We start from the raw sequence: 18,817 nt of genomic DNA on the forward strand, positions 1-18,817 counted from the left end.
TGATTGATATAAGTCTTTTACTGTTTTCCAGAGTTCTGGTAAAGTTTCTGCTGCTTTTTCTCCATGTTTCTGTAGAGGGACAGGAGTTTGGAGCTGTCTACTCTGCCATTTTCCTGATGTCACTCCACTTCTGAGTCTTTCCTATCTTTGTGGATAGCAGAGATGTCGATCTCGGATATGATACCCTGTAAGGATGGGGTCCTTCATGATGTGATATACAACTTAATATTCATTATATGGTTTTATGTCCCCAACATGTCTAGTAACCAAGGAGTGGACATAGGAGCGCCCCGCTCGCTAGCACTCTCAGTGACACACTTGGGGAATCTGTGTTTGTGTCTACAGCTTTAGGCTCTGTGAGCTGAAGTCTTGGACTCTGTGAGTGGCAGTGTGGGGAGTGGGGGAGGCATTTCCACCAAGTGATACAGTAAGAGTTTCACTAAACACAAAGCTATGGCTGCTTCCTAGACAGTCCATGCGCTTGTAACTGGCAAGCAGGGTTAGCATTCTGGAAAGAGGTGATTACCTGTAATCGTCATTAGGAAGAAAGGATGTTGCCAGATAATAATAGGAAGGAGCAATGTATTTGGTACTCAGATGATTCATGCTGTTTCTTGGTACTTGCATGTTTAGATATAACTATGTAAGTGTTAACAACCACTGCCTCATAAAGGCATAGTAAGCAGGGGCTCAGACCCCATTAGGCAAGAGGAGCAGGATCAACCCACCAGGCAAACAACCTAGACCAGCAAAAGTGCTAGCCAGAGGATGAGAGGTGACAAGTATCAGTCTCTGCATGGGGTCCAACTACAATAGCAGGGGCTATGGTTTGTCCTTTCCCATTGACCCTTCTCTTGTACATTCCCCCAGGACTGGTGACCAGTTAGAAACATGGAGCAGCTCTACCTGGATGGAATGAACTTTAAGAAGCAGGTGGATCTGAGCAATGTACACATGGGTGGCTTGTGGATGTTGCTGGCACCCTGCCTAAACATTCATCCTCCAATTGCTTTGAGTTGGAAGCGCACAGTTGCCCTTTTCCCCAGAGAACTGACCTTACTGAAACAGAAGGCCCCCTTCCACCTCACACCCTTGGCTGAAGGGCACAAAAGGCCCCTGGTCTTGAGGTAGGACTAACTCTGGAGGGCAATTTGCCCTCCAGAGCTTCCCTGGGACGGGGTGGGGTGGTGAAGCCGGCCTCCAGCTGAGACCACAACCTTGCTGAGCTTCTTGTCTCCTGCCCCCCTCACTCTTCTGAGAATGACCCTAATTAAGTCATTTGAACCACAGCCTTCTCAGGGTCAGCTTCTAAGGAACCTGATACAGAATAGTCCCATAAAACCAACACGATGGTGAACTTTATAGTCTGCAAATTCTATCTCAGTAAGGCTGTTGTATTTTTTTTTAAGTACTTAGTAGTTATTTACAGTAACTACATTTTTTTAAGTTCTACCTCATCAGGGTATACGTTCCTGGGAACCCCTGGTCAGGTCAAACATCTTACGTTGAACATCTAAGTATTGCTGATTTCAAGGGGAAATGTGCTTGTTCTTGAGCTCCCAAATTAATAGGTAATTGAATTCTTTTGAAAACACTAAATTCCACTGAAATGGCCTCCAATATAGTGAATTGAGAGTAAACATGGGCTACCCTGCAACAGGTCAGGGCAGCTACCCCTCATTGATAAGGGTGATGATTTGCAGATTCTTTTGTCTTTTTGCTCAGTACACACTTCAGAGCCACAAAGCACATACATTTACTCAATGTTTATGTAATTCAGCCTTTACTGTAAAAAAGGAAACAATAAAAACAAAACCCTATTAATAAACACAATGCAAACAATGCCCGAGATTATCATAAAAACATACTAGCAAGCCACAAGTACCAGAGAGGGGTGAACAGGCATATCTGCTAGCTCTCCTCTTGCAGTCCTCAGCCTCCCACAGGAGGCACACGGTCCAAACTATTCCTCAAAAAAAAAAAAAAAAAAGGACAGCCTCCTTATGCTGAAATAGGAACTTTAAAGGAAGCTCTTCTTGTAGTCCAAATGGACGTACCTTGTGGTATGGCTGTAAGGACTCGATTTTACCGCTTGTGTATTCCTAACTATAGCTAGGCCTGTCACCTGCTGTTCCTGTGATCTCAGCTTTACCTAGAAGAGCTCCTGAAACAGAGTGGGTACACAGAAATCTGGAATGAATAGCTATCTGCTCAAAAACGATTGTTTAAAAACAGATGATTGGGGCCGGGCGCGGTGGCTCATGCCTGTAATCCCAGCACTTTGGGAGGCCGAGGCGGGCGGATCACGAGGTGAGGAGATCGAGACCATCCTGGGCAACATGGTGAAACCCCATCTCTACTAAAAATACAAAAATTAGCTGGGCGTGGTGATGCCAGCCACTCGGGAGGCTGAGGCAGGAGAATCGTTTGAACCAGGGAGTCAGAGGTTGCAGCGAGCCGAGACTGCGCCACTGCACTCCAGCCTGGTGACAGAGCGAGACTCCGTCTCAGAACGAACAAAGAAACAAACAAACCAGATGACTGGGAGACTGAAGAGGAAAAAAGATGGGAGAAAACGTAGGGAAAGGATGGGGCCTCACAGACTCAGCTGTGGGTGGGGGGGCGGGTAATCATTACCTCAGCAGAAGCACAGGGAATTGTCCCCGAGGTGAGCTTTGGAAAGGAAACAAAAACAAAAACAAAAACACCAAAAAACACCTACATTTCCTGTATTAAAGTGACACATAATCATGTTTTCTGATTCTCTTCACTGTCTGCCTGGGGGGAGGGGGTGGGGAAGGTGTTAATGATGCTGATCCCTAATTCTGCTTCAAGGAGATCTGGTGGGGAATTCTTCCACCAGGCCAGAGTTTGCTGGTGCTGACCTCATCCCTGTATCACGGGCCTTGAATGTGGGAGGCTAATAGGATGGGTGGGTTGCAGGAGGTAGAAGAGGGGATGGCCTAGAGAGTTTCTCCATTCAGAGCTGGAGAGTTGTTGAAGGGAAGGGTATTTTAAAAGGGCTCCACCCACCCCTAGCCCCAGCCCCTCAGCTGTGGGGAGAGGCCGCCTCCTCTGATGGGGTCTCGATGCTGCTGCTCTGTTCCTGGTCTGGCACGTCCTCCTCTTCCTGCTCCAAGTTGAAGTTCTGTGAACAAGGTCGCAGGTGAGGCCTGGCCCTGCATTTGCTCAACCGCAGCTCTGATACATTTAGTGGGGCAAACGTAGGCAAGAGCCACTCCACTGGGTTGTAGTCCCTATCCCTGTAGAGGAGCCGTTTCTTCCATCCCACCCGAAATGTGGACCTGACCTACCTCGAGCTCCTGAAAAATCTCATCCATGAAGTCCTGGGAGTTCTGTTTGTAAGACACAGCTAATCGAATTGCATCATTGAAGAGCTGGGGGTGAGGTAGAGATGGTGGATGAGAGTGCCTTGGACTCTGCCCAGTCCACCCCACTGGCCCCACTGTGAGACTACACAATACTCCATTCCTAAAATCAGCAACCTTACCCCTCCATTTGCCTCTCCCCGTCCCCCTGACCTATGTATGGTCAATGGACTTCTGCCTCATCAAGTCCAGGCCCATCAGCTCCTCCCCTCCCTGCCACCCATGCCCATGCACTGTCCCGGTTCTCTCCATCACACCTGCAGTAAGCCCTTCTCTTCACAGCTTCCCTTTACCACCTAGCGCCCTGACCTTGCTAGCTACCTCTGCAGTCAACCATACCTTCACAACATTGGTACCATCAGCAGCCGAGACGAAATACAGGGGCAGGGAGAACTTCTTGGCAAAATTGAAACTTTTTTGGGTCACGTTTATGTCTGCTGTAGAGAGAAGGTAGGACATTGGTCTGTCTGTCAAGGGAAGGGAAGAAGGTTTGGAGGGGGGGCCACTGGAGGCCTTCATTCCAGAAAGCGGGATAGGCAGGGATGATTGGGAAACATGTCCTAGAAAGAGCTCAGTTAATAGGGATCTGTGTCTTGGAAAGAGGGCAGGTCGGCTTAGCTGGCTTCTTTATAAGGTGGGAAGAATGCAAGCAACCAAGGGTTGTATCTTATCGTGGGAGGGAGGACCAATCACTGAAGGTTGCCTGCCCGGGGAATGGAGGAGGAAATGTATGAGGGCAGGTCCCCAGTGAATTGCTAACACCCAGGTGCAGGGATGGCCCCACCATCAATTTTATTGGCCACCACGATGCATGGGATCTCTGGCCTGAACTCCCGAAGCTCTGTATACCAGGTGCTCAGGTTCCTATAGGTGACTTTCCTCTGTACATCAAACACCTGCAAAGGGCAGAGGAAGAAAGATAGCTCAGGTATGTCAATGTTTCTGCACCCCATCTCCAGGTGACTCACACACCCAAGCAGGTAAGCATGAGCACATGGTGCTGTTTGTGGGAACGCTCTGAATTGCAGCCTCTCTGACCGCAGAGGCTGCCGTTTCTCAGGGAAGCCCCCTGGAGCCTCCAGATGCGAAAATGTTTTTAAAAATCTTATTCTTGGCCCAGTGCAGTGGCTCACACCTGTAATCCCAGCACTTTGGGAGGTTGAAGCGGGTCAATCACCTGAGGTCAGGAGTTTGAGACCAGCCTGGCCAACATGGTGAAATTCCGTCTCTACTAAAAATGCAAAAAATTAGCTGGGCGTGGTGGCGCATGCCTGTAATCTCAGCTACCTGGGAGGCTGAGGCAGGAGAATTGCTTGAACTAGGGAGACAGAGGTTGCAGCGAGCCCAGATCATGCCATTGCACTCCACCCTGGGCAACAAGAGCAAAACTCTGTCTGAAATAAACAAATAAATAACGTATTCCTTTTTTGTTGTCATCTAATCTTATTCACCTATTTTAACAATCATAAATGGAATCAATTTGCCAATTGATACAGTTAGAAATTGTAAAAACTTTTGTGTTTTTTAGTCCTCTTTTATTTATTGCTTAAACTGTTTTAAAGTTCCTCTGTAGTAACCGTAAATGTTTCTAGAGTTTTACTTTAGTTACTATTTACTTTTATGTATTTATTTACTTTTTAGAGACAGGGTTTCACTGTCACCCAGGCTAGAATGCAGTGGCTCAATCACAGCTCACTGTAACCTCAAAACTCCTGGGCTCAAGGAATCCTCCTACCTCAGCCTCCCAAGTAGCACGCACGCATTAATTTTTATTTTTTTTATTATTTTTTTTTTGTAGAGGCAGGCTCTCCCTATGTTACCCAGGCTCATCTCAAACTCTCGGCCTCAAGGGATCCCCCCACCTGGGCCTCTAAAGGTGCTGGGGTTACAGGTGTTAGCCATCACAACTGCCCCTGATTTTTTTTTTTTTTTAGACGGAGTCTCACTCTGTTACCCAGGCTGGAGTGTGGTGGCATAATCTCAGCTCACTGCAACCTTTGCCTTCTGTGTTCAAGTGATTCTCTTGTCTTGGCCTCCTCAGTAGCTGGGACTACAGGTGTGTGCCACCATGCCTGGCTAATTTTTATATTTTTAGTAGAGACAGGGTTTTGCCATGTTGGCCAGGCTGGTCTCGAACTCTTGATCTCAAGGGATCTCCATATATGGAGTCTTGCTCTGTTGCCCAGGCTGGAGTGCAGTGGCGCTATCTTGGCTCACTGCCACTGCAACCTCCACTTCCTAGGTTCAAGCGATTCTCTTGTCTCAGCCTCCGGAGTAGCTGGGATTACAGGTGCGCACCACCATGCCTGGCTAATTTTTGTAGTTTTAGTAGAGACAGGGTTTCATCATGTTGGCCAGGCTGGTCTCAAACTCTTGACCTGCAGTGATCTGCCTGCCTAGGCCTCCCAAAGTACTGGGATTACAGGCATGAGCTACTGCACCTGGCTGATTTACTTTTAAGCTTTTGTTTACTTCTTTGTTCTTTCTGCTTTTTGTTTTTTGAGATAGGGTCTTACTCTGTCAGCCAGGCTGGAGTGCAGTGGCAGAATCTTGGCTTACTGCTCCTCCACCCCCTGGGCTCCGGTGATCCTCCTACCTCAGCCTCCTGAGTAGCTGGAACTACAGGCACATGCCACCATGCCTGGCTAATTTTGTTTATTTTTTGTAGAGATAAGCTCTCATTATATTAACCAGGCTGGTCTTGAACTCCCGGGCTCAAGTGATCCTCCTGCCTCGGCCTCCCAAATTTCTGGGATTACAGGCATAAGCCACTGTGCCCGGCCTCTTTAAATTTTTTTAAAGTAATTTTTATGTTTTATTATTTGCAGTTCATAATTGTATTACTTTATAATTTGTTTTTACCTATTTTATTTTTATTTATTTATTTATTTATTTTGAGATGGAGTCTTGCTCTGTTGCCCAGGCTAGAGTGCAGTGGCGGTATCTTGGCTCACTGCCACTGCAACCTCCACCTCCTGGGTTCAAACGATTCTCCTGTCTCAGCCTCCCGAGTAGCTGGATTACAGGTGCGCGCCACCACGCCTGGCTAATTTTTGTATTTCTAGTAGAGACGGGGTTTCAACATATTGGTCAGGCTGGTCTCAAACTCCTGACCTCAGGTGATCTGCCCGCCTAGGCCTCCCAAAGTACTGGGATTAAAGGCATGAGTCACCGCGCCCAGCCTGTTTCTACCTATTTTAAAATATCAGCAAGAAGGATGAGCACTGCAAACCAGCTCTAAGGGCAGAACTCTGAAAGACAACTGAGCTGCTGCTACAGTGAGCCTTCACGCCCTTCACAGGAGCTCCTCCAAAGTGTCTAGCCCAAACTGCCCTAGTACAACAGTCAGTGGATTAAAGTTACAGACAACCACCACCCTGTAACTGCTGGCACAGCTGACCTCACTTCTAAATCACCCAGCTATTTGTGCAAGCAACATGGTTCAAGCTCAGGGCTAGGGGCTCGCCCTGTGTGGTGGCGGGAGGGTCAGCAACTGTCACATCTCAAGAGGTGGCAGGAAGTCTATGTGGATTCTCTTTCACAGGCAAATTTCAATGAATCACCAGGTTGTCTTGAATTCCCGATGAAGACTCCTTATAAAGGATGTCTGTAACTAAACTTCTGGAATCTGCCTCACACCAGGCTCAGATGCCTTTTGTCCAGGTCTGGTTTCCTGAGCATCCGTTCCTTGTTTTGAGAGCTGAGGAGGAGCTGGCTAGAATGAGGAGCATCCCCATCTCAAGGCTTCAAGGTGGAGGGTCGAGCCCTGGTTCCGTCTCTGACCCTCAGCTCCCCGTGTGGTCAGAAGGCAAGTGCTTTCTACTCGCCAGGGCCCGTGCAGCAGACTGGGGCTGGTGTCAGGCACCTGCAGACACAGGCATGGTGGCAGGAGAGACACCCCAGGCCTTCAGAAGAGGGTCTGAGGGGAGCCCACGGAGATGCAGCAGATGCAGGAAGCAGTCACTCCAAGAGAAAAAGAGAGGTGAGCTCAAAATACCAAATGCCACTGTAGGCCTGAAACCAAACTGGCTAGGACCAAGCTCCTCTGCTCTTGAGGGTCAGACTTCTGCACTACACTGCCCCCATTTGCCTTGCCCTTGCCCATCATCCTCTTGTTTAGTACCTTAACAGTTATCAGAGTTAAAGCTTTTGGAATTTTTCAAGGGATTTTGTTCTTAACGGGCAGTCGGGGGAATTAGGTGACGAGTTCCTTCCTTTACCATCTGCAAAGGGTCAGAAGGGAAGAATCCTCACTGTCCTCACCACTGGTATCTGTACTGTGCCTACCAGTCAGTCAGTTCCTGGGGGCAGCACGTGTGTCTTTCCACCTGGGCACTCCCAGCATCCTGCACACGTGCATCACAGACAGTCCATGTTGTGGAAGGGATCAGTGGTGCAGGAGCACACACGAAAGAGCTAAGCTAATGACAAACATCAGAGGAGGCTGCATGGAGGTGGTGGCATTGAAGCAGGGCCTCAAAAATGAGCAGAGTTTCAAATAAAGGGGTGTGAGCTGGGGAGAGGCTGAGGGAAGAGCATGAAGGAAGGTGTGCAGAGGAGCAGGTGACAACGAGCAGAACAGAGCAGCTCCTTCTGCATCCCCTCTGCTATTGCTTCTTACAGATGAGATGACACCTACTCAGCCATGCATCTCTCTCAGTGCCAAGGTAAGGCCGTGCATATTTATAGACAATCACTAAGTGGGAGGTAGGGCTAGAAAGGTGGGTGTCTAAATGCTATGGGGTGCCATGGCAGACTTTATTAATGTATGCCAACAATGGTGGCAACCTGTCCATCCCATGTGTTCTTTTAACCATGTGATTCTGGTTCCCCACTGAGAGATGCCATCTGTTTCTTCCCTCTGTGACTATGGACAGAGAGATGCCACATATTCCAGGGCTAGGCCATAAAAGGAAATATAAGTCCCACCGGGTTCTCTTTGGATACTTGATCTTGGGATCTTGGCTGATACTCTGTGACCAAACCCAAATCAGCCCAACTGACAAACTGCGAAGAAACACGGGGAGTAGAACCTGCTGGTGGTCCAGCCAAGTACTAGTGTGTGTGTGGGGAGATGCCCCAGGCAGTTCCAGCCTGGAACCCAGCCTTGGAGTCTTCTTAGCTGAGACTTCAGACATGGATTCCCGATCCATCAGAAAATGGTTGTTTTGTACCGCCAAGTTTTGGGGTTTTGTGTTAAAGCAAGACCTTGAATGCTATTCCAAGAAGTTCTAGTGACCGAGGTTTTCACTTGGTGACAATTGCTAGGGTTAATAATTCAGAAGACTAGTCTATTACTTTCTGCATTGTTGATGGCCGATATTCATGAAAATGTGGGTTTTTTTTAGATGGAGTTTTGCTCTTGTTGCCCAGGCTGGAGTGCAGTGGTGTGATCTCGGCTCACTGCAACCTCTGCCTCCCAGGTTCAAGTGATTCTCCTGCCTCAGCCTCCCAAGTAGCTGGGATTACAGGCACCCGCCACCACGCCCAGCTAATTTTTTGTATTTTTAGTAGAGACGGGATTTCACCATGTTGGCCAGGCTGGTCTCAAACTGCTGACCTCAGGTGATCCACCCATCTTGGCCTCCCAAAGTGCTGGGATTACAGGCATGAGCCACCGTGCCCAGCCATGAAAATGTTTTTTAAGTGACTCAAAAGAAAAACATGCTCCTTTTCAGCATTTAAAAGTGGTGGCCTGAGAACCAAGCCAGGGAATTCACGGGTAGGAACTTCTATAGGACACAGGTTTACAGAGCTCCTTTTTCTTTTCTTAGCCCTTTCCTCAGCTGCATTTTTCTCTTGGAGTGACTGCTTCACCACACCCTGGTCACCAGGGTGGAACCGTGAGGACTGCGTCCTAGGCAACAAAATGGGAGGCTCGGGGGGAGGCAAGGGGCTGGCCTGAGAGAGAAGGTTCTCTGGGACCTGCAGCATCTACTCAGTCCCAGCATGTGCCCCCTAGGGAAAAGCAGCAGGCAACAGTGGAGGGAGGCCTTGGGAGCTTGTCTGACAGGTTAGGTCCATCAGAGGGACTGTGGCCCTGTTTCAGGCATATGTTTGCCTCTTGGATGCTACACCTGATGTTGAAGCCCTGAGCTTGCTGTTCCACCTTTTCTCCACCCATCCCCACCTACAGAGAGCTCACCTGGCACCTTCTCACTAAGAAGCTCTGGGGAGCAGGTGTGGTTTGAAACATCCCCGGGTGACCCTAAGCCCCCCTCCCACAACACCCAGACTTGGTTACAAGGGCCCAGGGCTGCTAGGCCCCTCACCCCTCAGGCCAGACTTGCCCAGTGCCTTTGTCCACCTCCCCACCATCTCGTACCATGATGCAGGCGTGGGCCTTGTGGTAGTAGGAGGCATGCATGCTCTGGAACCGCTCCTGGCCTGCCGTGTCCCAAAAGTCTGCAGTGTGAACACAGACAGACCCACATGCCTGGTGCATTTCTGTGCAAGTCACTAAGATACAACACACATGCGGCACAAACCACAGCACATGTGTGAGTGTACATGGGGAGCACAGGGAGAAACAGAGACCATACAGCCCCACACGTGTGTCTTCAAGACACAGTGTACCTGAGTGTGATGTGAGAGGTGTGTGTTCACCTGTGTGTATGGGAAGACAGTGGGTCAGGGGCCAGGAGGAAGGACAACACACTGGAAGCCCAAGGAGGGAGAAGATAGTTCCCCGTTTCCCACGTGACACGCAGGGTCCTCTAAGTTCTAAACTATTCCAACTTCTCACGTGCGCTGACCACAGACGGTAGACAGAGTCAGGCAGGCTGTGTGCCCGGCCAAGGAGAAGATTATGACCCGATGGAAGGTCGCAGCCCGATGTGGGAGATAATGTTCTGACCACATTTATTTTTTTAAACTGGCTGAGTAAGAACCCCTGAAGCTAGGAAAACTACTGCCTCGTCGAAGGCCTCTTATGTTCTTCTTCCCTGAGGTGGGTACAGCCCCCTGACTTCTCCTTTCCTGAACCCTGTCCTGCACAGGTGCTGGCCTGGACGCCAGGTCAGAGGGCTGGGACTTGGCCCCTGCATGCCTCCTTCCACCCTCCATGGCCTCCTGGCTCCTGGCTCTCTGGGTTCTCTCTAGCACCCCTTGTCCCTGCCTGGGGTCTCATTTTCTCCCTGTGGACTCTCTCCTTATGAACCTTCCCTCACCTCCCCTCATCTCCCATTTCCTCTTTCCTGAGGGTCAGCATCTCTTGGCCCTGTGCCACTTACCCACAAGGATGGTCTTGCCATCTACCGTGGCTGTGTGCTTGTACAGGGTCAGGGCGTACGTGGACAGCTGCTGTGGCTGACTGCACTCAGGTTAAGGACCAAAATCAATAAAAGGGGAGGTAAGGAAGGAGTGGGGAGCAGGGGTGTTTGGTTTGATGAAATGGATCCTCTCCCTCCTCTTCTCTTTGGAGTTATTGAGATTTTAAATCAAATGAATGTTGCAGACAGAGGATCAGCTTCACATACCACTGGTACAAGCTCCATGGAAGGGTGAGGGGTGGGAGGAGATGGGAGTGTGTCCTGACCATCGAAGTCTGAGGTAAAACATAGAACAGGATTTTACAGACAAGTGTCATACAAGGCATCATGCAGTTGGAAAATGCAAATGTGGATACCCCAACTCAATCATGGATGGAACTTTCGCAGGCTAGAAAGGAAACCCTAACCCTAGGTAGCAACATGACCATTCCAGGGACAAAAGCTCCCACAAGCCATACAGTTGACAAGCTGTCAATCAATTTGGAGTCTGCCTATGTGTGAAACCCTGAGAAAAAGGGTTAAACTCTGGGGATTAACACCTTCCGAGGCTGCAAGAAGCCGGACAGTGTAAAAAGCAGAGCCAAATGACGCAGGTGGGCTGGGTGTGCAGGAGCACTTGGTAGAAGGTGGAGTAACACATACTCAGATCTTAAGGCAACTGAGCCTTGGGGTGCCGAGCCTAGGACAGGCAGCAGCAGGCTCCAGGGGCTCCTCTCACCTGTGGTTCTCAGTGGATCCACTTGGGAAGCTGTTTAAAAATCTCCCAGTTGCGGGGAGGAACTCACTCCAAACCTATGCAATATAACAATTCATGGGAGAAAGGTGGGGCTGGCAGCTCCTATTTTACAAGGTTCATTCTGAGAGATTTTTTCAATAGTAGGAGGCCCAAGCTTTGAGGTTAGAGAGGCTAAATGACTTGGCCAGTATCAGAAGCTACTGAGGAGGAGGAGGTGGGGTTTGAATCCAGGCATTAGATCCAAACCATTTGCTGTTTGCCATTCTACTGCCCTCTTAATATAAAACAATCCAAATATGAGTAAGGTCCAAAATATACAGCACTGATTGTGCAATGCCATGTGGGTCAATCGGCAAGAAACAAGCGCGGAACAAAACCTGTGCATTCACTTACCCAATCCTCCTTCCTGGGCTGCTGGTACAAAGGGGTGGGCAGTGGGACACTGATACATGAGCGTGGGAAGACCCACAGGAACAAGGGGTACTTCAAACCTTGAAGGATACAAGCCATCCATGAGAAATCTCTCCATGAGTCTGTAAGCAGAACAGGCAAGGTGGTCAGATGGCGTCTCCATCTCTCCCTTGTCCCAAACTTTTTCACCCTAAGGCTGACAACCTGGAAGCCACCTGTGGCTTCCCTTCCCCCTTTCACTCCACAGCCACACAGCTTCCGGGTCAAGTCTGGAAGCTGGGTATCAGCATTACTAACCCGTCATAACAAAACAGCTCATGTCACTATGAGTACACACACCAGCCCATGTGAAGCTCTCAAATCTGTTATTTCTACCAGAGCACAGTTCTGCACATACAATTACCCCTGTGTTATGCAAAGGGAAACAGAGGCCAGGCCAAAGCTGCGCCTTCCGTTCAAAAGCCATTTCCTGGTTGGGCGCGGTGGCTCACGCCGGTAATCCCAGCACTTTGGGAGGCCGAGAGCAGCCTGGCCAACATGGTGAAGCCCTTGTCTCCACTAAAGATACAAAAAATTAGCCAGGTGTGGCGACACATGCCTGTAATCCCAGCTACTCAGGAGGCTGAGACAGGAGAATCTGCTTGATCTATTGGTTATTGAGAGGACTATCAATTCTGAATGTGGTCAGTTATCCTGTGAAAAAATTAGGCAGACTTGGTCACTCCTCTCTGCAAAACCATCCAGTGGTTCCCCATTTCTTTCAGTTCAAACTCTCCCATTTCTTTTCTCTCCCTCTGTTCTAGCCACTGGCCATTTCCTCCTTTTGTTGTTGAAATGCTCCTTCCAGATATCTGCAAGGCTTACTCCTTGCTTTTTTCAAGTCTTTGACCCAATGTTACCTTTACAACTAGGCCTTCCCTGACCACTCTCTTGACATTGCAACCTTTTTTCCCTCACGTTTTGAAGGGTCACTGCTTGCCTGTCTGTCAGTGTAATACACTCTAACCATGATTTTATACTTCTGATATTTAAACTGCAGCTTGAATTGTAAAAGGAGGATAGATTTATAACTATAAAGAAACAGCACCCTTACTATAAAGAAAACACATCATCTTCTTAGATCACGTAGAAAATTACACAAAGAAATTACCGCGGCCAGAGGTTAAGATGGTAAATGAAAAAGACTCAAGCTCAGAACACTGTCTGGAGAGGGCACATGCTCAGAAAGTGCAGGAGGAAGAGGAGAGATCCATAAACTTGCCTCATCCAAGCAGAAGCAGTGAAAGAATAAAAACACAGGCACAGAGGGATTTTCTTAAGGAAAAGTTGCCTCTGGAAGACAGGATGAAGGAGAGAAAAAGAGGCCCCAGAGACTCATTCCCTCCCAACATTCTGCAGCTTAGCAGAGAACCAGCTCGGCAGGCCTGAGCTCAAAAACAGAGCAGGCCTACCTCCGGAGGCTCTAGGAAGCTGCCTCTGTCACTGTCACATACACAGATGTTCCCTGTCTTCTTTTCCCAAAAATATTTAGAGTAGGCACTGGTCACTGGTGGCCTAAGCACAACTCCCTCAGGATAATGAGAGCTTGGGACCCAGGGAGTCACATGGTATGACTTTTCTGCTTGTAAGTTTCCCCCATCACCCTACTCTGTACTCACACCATGTGGCCTTAGTTTTGGGTGGGGGGGGGGGTGTGCCTTTGCCCTCTTTGTACAACGATGATAGGCAATCATTAACGGGAATGGAAGACCCTAAAGGCCAAGTTAGACAGCTATCAAAGAAAAAAGACAACACATCTGGACCTAACTACTCTTAAAGATGGAATCAGAAAGCCACGTCTTGTTGGCCGGGTGCGGTGGCTCACACCTGTAATCCCAGCACTTTGGGAGGCCAAGGCAGACAGATCACTTGAGGTTAGGAATTCCAGACCAACCTGGCCAACATGGCAAAACCTCTGCTAAAAATACAAAAAAATTAGCTAGGCATGGTGGCGCATGCCTGTAATCCCAGCTACTCAGGAGGCTGAGGCATGAGAATTGCTTGAACCTGGGAGGCGGAGGTTGCAGTGAGCAGAGATTGCCCCACTGTACTCCAGCCTGGGTGACAGAGCAAGACTCTGTCTCAAAAAAAAAAAAACGAAAAAACAAAAAAACACCATGTCTTGTTATTAAGCAGTATGATCACCTGGGGTCAAAAGAAATCTGGTCGGGTGCAGTGGCTCACGCCTGTAATGGCAGCTCAGGAAGGTGGCATGTGCAGGAGCAAAGGAAAAGCCTTCCACAGGAGGCAGTGCCCAGGTCTGAGGACACCTGTTCACAGGGGGTAGGGGAGCTGTCATCAGAGCCCACCAACAGAGCCCTGAGTGGAATCAAGAAGCATGAACATGCTGCATGAGAAAAAAAAAAAAAAGGCACCTTAAAGAAAGCCTGGTGACTGGGGCTGCTACTGTTGTAAATTTCTGAACTCTGCAAGAAGGCCGCACTGCCACAACATTGCTATCTAGAAATGAGGCCGTGTACAACTGACGCCCTTCAGATATGATGAACACAAGTGTTAACTTTTTTTTTTTTTTTTTTTGAGACAGGGTCTTGCTCTGTCACTAGGCTAGAGTGCAGTGGCGCAATCATAGCTCACCACAGCCTGAATGTGTTAACCTCTTAATGGGTGTTTTAGCCCAACTGAGTTTAGATTGATAGGTTGGAGACACTGAAAATTGGCAGTAATTCTTGAGTCCAATCAAAACTGAACCACAGTGTTCTCATGCACTCACCTTCCCTCAGATGCACTGTTTCCATCATGGTCTTTGTATCTGGGAGAACCTTTTGCCTGAGATACTGCTAGTGGATGAAGACTGGCTTGTTTTCTAATTGTTGTGTCTGTGGAGGCCAATGTTATGGTAATCTTTGACGTCAAGTTAACTACTTGGATTCTTATTTTTTGTTACTGTTTGAAATGAGGCATATAAAGAGACTAGCATTGAACTTGGGAGCTGGGTATACCAAGATACATTCTCCGAAAGTTCTGTTTGTTATTAAAGTGGCAATTTGCTCTACACCTGCCTGCCATTTCTATTCTTTGTTGTTTTAAACTTGAGTGGGGATAAAGGGGGTGTTATTTATTGGGTAACCTTCCCAAACTACAACACCTACCCTCACTTTTACTGTACAGGCGTGCTGTTGAGGATGGTCAAAGTAACTATAAAATGCTAAACCAGAGGCCGGGCGCGGTGGCTCATGCCTGTAATCCCAGCACTTTCGGAGGCTGAGGTGGGCGGATCACGAGGTCAGGAGATCAAGACCATCCTGGCTAACAAGGTGAAGCCCCGTCTCTACTAAAAATACAAAAATAAAATTAGCTGGGTGTGGTGGCAGGCGCCTGTAGTCCTAGCTACTCGCAAGGCTGTGGCAGGAGAATGGCGTGAACCCGGGAGGCAGAGCTTGCAGTGAGCCGAGATCACGTCACTGCACTCCAGCCTGGGCGACAGAGTGAGACTCCGTCTCAAAAAAAAAAACAAAAAAAAAAAACTAAACCAGAGCTGCAGTGTGTGATTGTGTGGTGGGGAAGAGAGAGAGAGAAAGAGAGAGAGAGAGAGAATTCAAAGTCATGGAGATGGCCTAAAAACGAGCAAAGCCCCCAGAGAATTATTCACAGCTACCTGAGTCAAAGGACTTGATTATAAAAATGAAGGTAGAAACCAAGGTGGGCCTGGAGTACTTGGGAGATAAACGTAACCACTTCTCTGGGCAGGGGCAAGTGTACCATCATGCTATGAAGGCAGAAATGGACATGTGCCCTCAGCAGTCCTAGGCGTGAGAACTAGGACGTCTCATGGAGACAAGCTGGCAGCATGGCAGAGCCTCCCTTCACCTCTCCGGGTGGCATGTAGGCACCGAAATTCATTACAAGAAGAAGCCAGTCTTCACAATGATTATAGTCAATCGTCAGTTCTACCCAGTTTTCTCTATTTCAGAGAGTCCCTCCAAGAAAGCATCTTTACCACCTTTACCCAATCTGTCACGGTGGCATAATCACTTTTGTCTTTCCATTCCCACTCCCCGCCCTTGCCACCCCTCAGCCCACAAACCACATACAATGTCCTCAGTTGCTCCACACGTTCTCTCAGGGCTCAGAGGAAACATTCAAATTCCTCAGTCCTTAAGACCTGCCCCCTCCACCCAACACACACAACGGCTCACGTGATTCCCCTCGTTCCCCCATGAACATCTGTGCTCCAGCCAAGACTGCTCCTTCACCAGCCCCAAGAAGCCATGCTCCTCTGCCTCTGGAGGACTTTTTAAATGACCCGGACCCTCTCTGGGGCTGGTATTTATTCCCTAATCTCCCAACATACTTGGATTTGCCCACTGCGCTGTCTCCCAGGCAGATGATCTTCACGTTGTCATCAGCATCATACTTCCCTTGGTCCAACTCACTCGGTTTGGTTTTGTCTTCTGCCATTGGCTCCTAGCTGTAGAGAGGGGTCCAGTCCAAGGGAGGGGAGGGTATTGTCACTGTCTGGGAAGATCAACAAGAGGCTGTTGTCAGAGATAAGTCCCCTCAACCAAATCTCCAGCTGTACCTCCATCCAGACTGCTTCCCTCAGTGCCAGACTGAGATATGGTATGCAACTGACTACTAGCCTTGGAGTAGCAGAGTATGACACACAGGCATCAATAATATGTTATACACAAATAGTTAAGTCCTGCGCACCCCAAATGCTGCTCCTCACGTTACCCATTTGCACAAGACATTCGCCAGGCATCCAGTGCCAAAGGCTGTGTGCAACATTATGTCTAGCTCTGTTTTACTCTCCTCACACCTAAATATGACTTTGTAAACATTCCTGAGAATGTAACCACAGTCCAGACTCTTAGCTAGGGGGGCACATAGAAATGATATGATGACGAGATAGCAGCAGTAGGTGAGCCTTACTGGGCATTCACCATGAGCAGACCTTGCACAGGGTTCAGAGGATGGAAGACACAATGATAGCAGAGTCTACTGTGGTGAGAGCTACGACAGAAGTATGCACACGGGTCAGGGGTAGAAAATACCAACATGGCCCCCGAGTTTTCCTGACTGTGCCACCACACAGCTACTGCTTCTGCACAGCCAGGCACTTCGCCTTGTTTATCCAGGGAGACAGTTCCTGGGAAGTGGCAGATGCCTGGAAAGCATGATGAGGGGTCTGCCCCCTTTCACCTGTACCCTGTACCCTGTAGAGAGAGCGACAGAAAGCCAAATCCAGCTTCATGGCTCCATGCTTGAAGACGTTCTTTCTTTTGTTTAGAAATAGGGTCTCACTCTGTCGCCCAGGCTGGAGTGCAGTGGCGCGATCACGGCTCACTGCAGCCTCCAACTCCTGGACTCAAGCGATCCTCCCTCCTCGGCATCCCTGGACTATAGGCGTGAGCCACTGCTTACGGGCGAAGACTTGCTTGTCGGTATCCTCGCCATCTAAGTGGGTAAGCTATCTTTCGATAAATGTTTTTGGCCACCAACCATGTCCAGGCATCGCCAGGCTGCCCGTCCCGCCCCCCACAACAGCCTCGCGAAGCCACCTTTCCGTGCTTCCCCCGACCCGGACGCCCTCTCGCCCACACCGCTAGGGAGGCCTCGGAGGGGCTGTCCCCGCGTGCTAAGCCAGCCACCGGGGCGGATTTGCCCTCACGTGCGGTTCCGAGTGAGGGCTGGAGAGACCAGGGACGCTGCGGGTCGGCCCCTCGGGCCCTGCCGCCCGTCTGGACTCTGCGCGCTGTCGAACCACGCCCGCCGGCCCAGCTCGCGCCGCAGCGCACTCCACTTCCGGCTCGGCCCGCGTCCTCGCAGCTGCTAGGCAACCGCGCAAGGACCCCGAGGGAGGCTGCCCGGCCGAAGGCCTGAAGGACCCCGCCGGGGCGCTGGCTGCCCAGCGCGGCGCCTGGCGGGAGGGCCGCAGGGAGTGCGCATGCGGCCGAGTGCGGGACTGGGGCTCCTGGCTGTGGGTGTGGTACTGAGGCTTCAGCGGGTGCCGCCCGCCTAGAGGGAGTGGAGCGGTGAGCACGTCAGGGGTGGGGGGCGCAGGTCAAGCTTTCACCAGTTTTTAATTCTTTGATGGGGTAAATTTGAGCAATTTTCTCGACTTGTCGACATTCGTTATTAACTGAGCAGGAATCAGGAGAGGAACCCGGTCCTCTCCACACAGCCCAGCAGGTACGCCGCCCATGTGCCTGTGGACAAGAGAGGTTCCTGTGGGGCAGACAGGTGTGGACCAAGTAGCTGTGAAATTTCTTCTGAAGAAAACACACAAGGAGGAAGCGAGTGAGCTCAGTGGAGGAGGGGCGCTACCCCAGGGGACGTCCCCATGCATGGGCTTGTGAACCTCGAATATGTGAGACGGTCTCAGTCAATTTAGAAAGTTTATTTTGCCAAGGTTGAGGACGCACGCCCGTGACACAGCCTCAGGAGGTCTTGACACGTGCCAAAGGTGGTCGGGACACAGCTTGCTTTTATACATGTTAGGGAGACAGGAGACATCAATATATGTAAGATGAACGTTGGTTCCCTCGGGAAAGGCGGGACAACTCGAAGCAGGGAGGGGGCTTCCAGGTCACAGGTAGGTGAGAGACAAACTGTTGTATTCTTTTGGGTTTCTGAATAGCCTCCGCAAAGGAGGCTATCACATATTAACCTATCTCAGTGAGCAGAGGGGTGACTTTGAATAGAAGGGGAGGCAGGTTTGCCCTAAGCAGTTCCCAGCTTTTTTCCCTTTAGCTTAGTGATTTTGGGGCCCCCAGATTCATTTTCCTTTCACAGGCTAGACAGCTTTAGGAACTGAAAGGTTCACGAGGCTGTAATGAAGAGTCGAGTTGCTCCAGGTGAGCCTGGGCCACAGCAGCACGCAGGACCTGGGCGCCCACGAGGGGCTCCTGGGAGGGTTCGGGAAAGGGATCTGTGAACCCTATCTGAGATGGTTTCAGGTAATTTAGAAAGACGTGCACCTGTGACACAGCCTCAGGAGGTCTTGACGA

The 18,817-nt window shown here is 49.7% G+C and overlaps 2 protein-coding genes across 21 annotated transcripts in view; one reads left to right on the forward strand and one right to left on the reverse strand.

Moving 5' to 3' along the window:
• Positions 1-18,817, forward strand: part of ACR (acrosin) — a 78,130-nt gene that overhangs the window by 31,940 nt on the left and 27,373 nt on the right. The window contains exons 6-7 of the mRNA XM_016939515.4: positions 17,098-17,272; positions 17,417-17,999. The gene's annotated coding sequence lies outside the window, so the exon portion shown is untranslated. The remainder of the gene's footprint in view (positions 1-17,097; positions 17,273-17,416; positions 18,000-18,817) is intronic.
• RABL2B (RAB, member of RAS oncogene family like 2B) lies at positions 1,767-17,645 on the reverse strand. 20 transcript variants are annotated; one of them, XM_054676138.1, is made up of 10 exons: positions 17,479-17,543; positions 16,862-17,016; positions 16,159-16,322; positions 11,900-11,929; positions 10,622-10,701; positions 9,715-9,794; positions 4,174-4,285; positions 3,729-3,823; positions 3,315-3,398; positions 1,767-3,148 (listed from the first exon to the last, which is right to left on the reverse strand). In XM_054676138.1, exons 3-10 carry the CDS (start codon positions 16,263-16,265, stop codon positions 3,050-3,052), a joined length of 687 nt encoding a protein of 228 aa, XP_054532113.1. In that variant the 5' UTR covers positions 16,266-16,322; positions 16,862-17,016; positions 17,479-17,543; the 3' UTR covers positions 1,767-3,049. The 20 variants fall into 20 exon arrangements, with proteins under 20 accessions (XP_054532113.1, XP_054532112.1, XP_054532111.1 ...); XM_054676137.1 differs by having other exon boundaries at positions 3,729-3,826; XM_054676136.2 differs by lacking the exon at positions 16,862-17,016 and having other exon boundaries at positions 3,729-3,826; positions 17,479-17,645.

The sequence above is a fragment of the Pan troglodytes genome, chromosome 23 (assembly GCF_028858775.2).
Source record: "Pan troglodytes isolate AG18354 chromosome 23, NHGRI_mPanTro3-v2.0_pri, whole genome shotgun sequence".
In the NCBI taxonomy this organism is placed as follows: Eukaryota; Metazoa; Chordata; class Mammalia; order Primates; family Hominidae; genus Pan; species Pan troglodytes.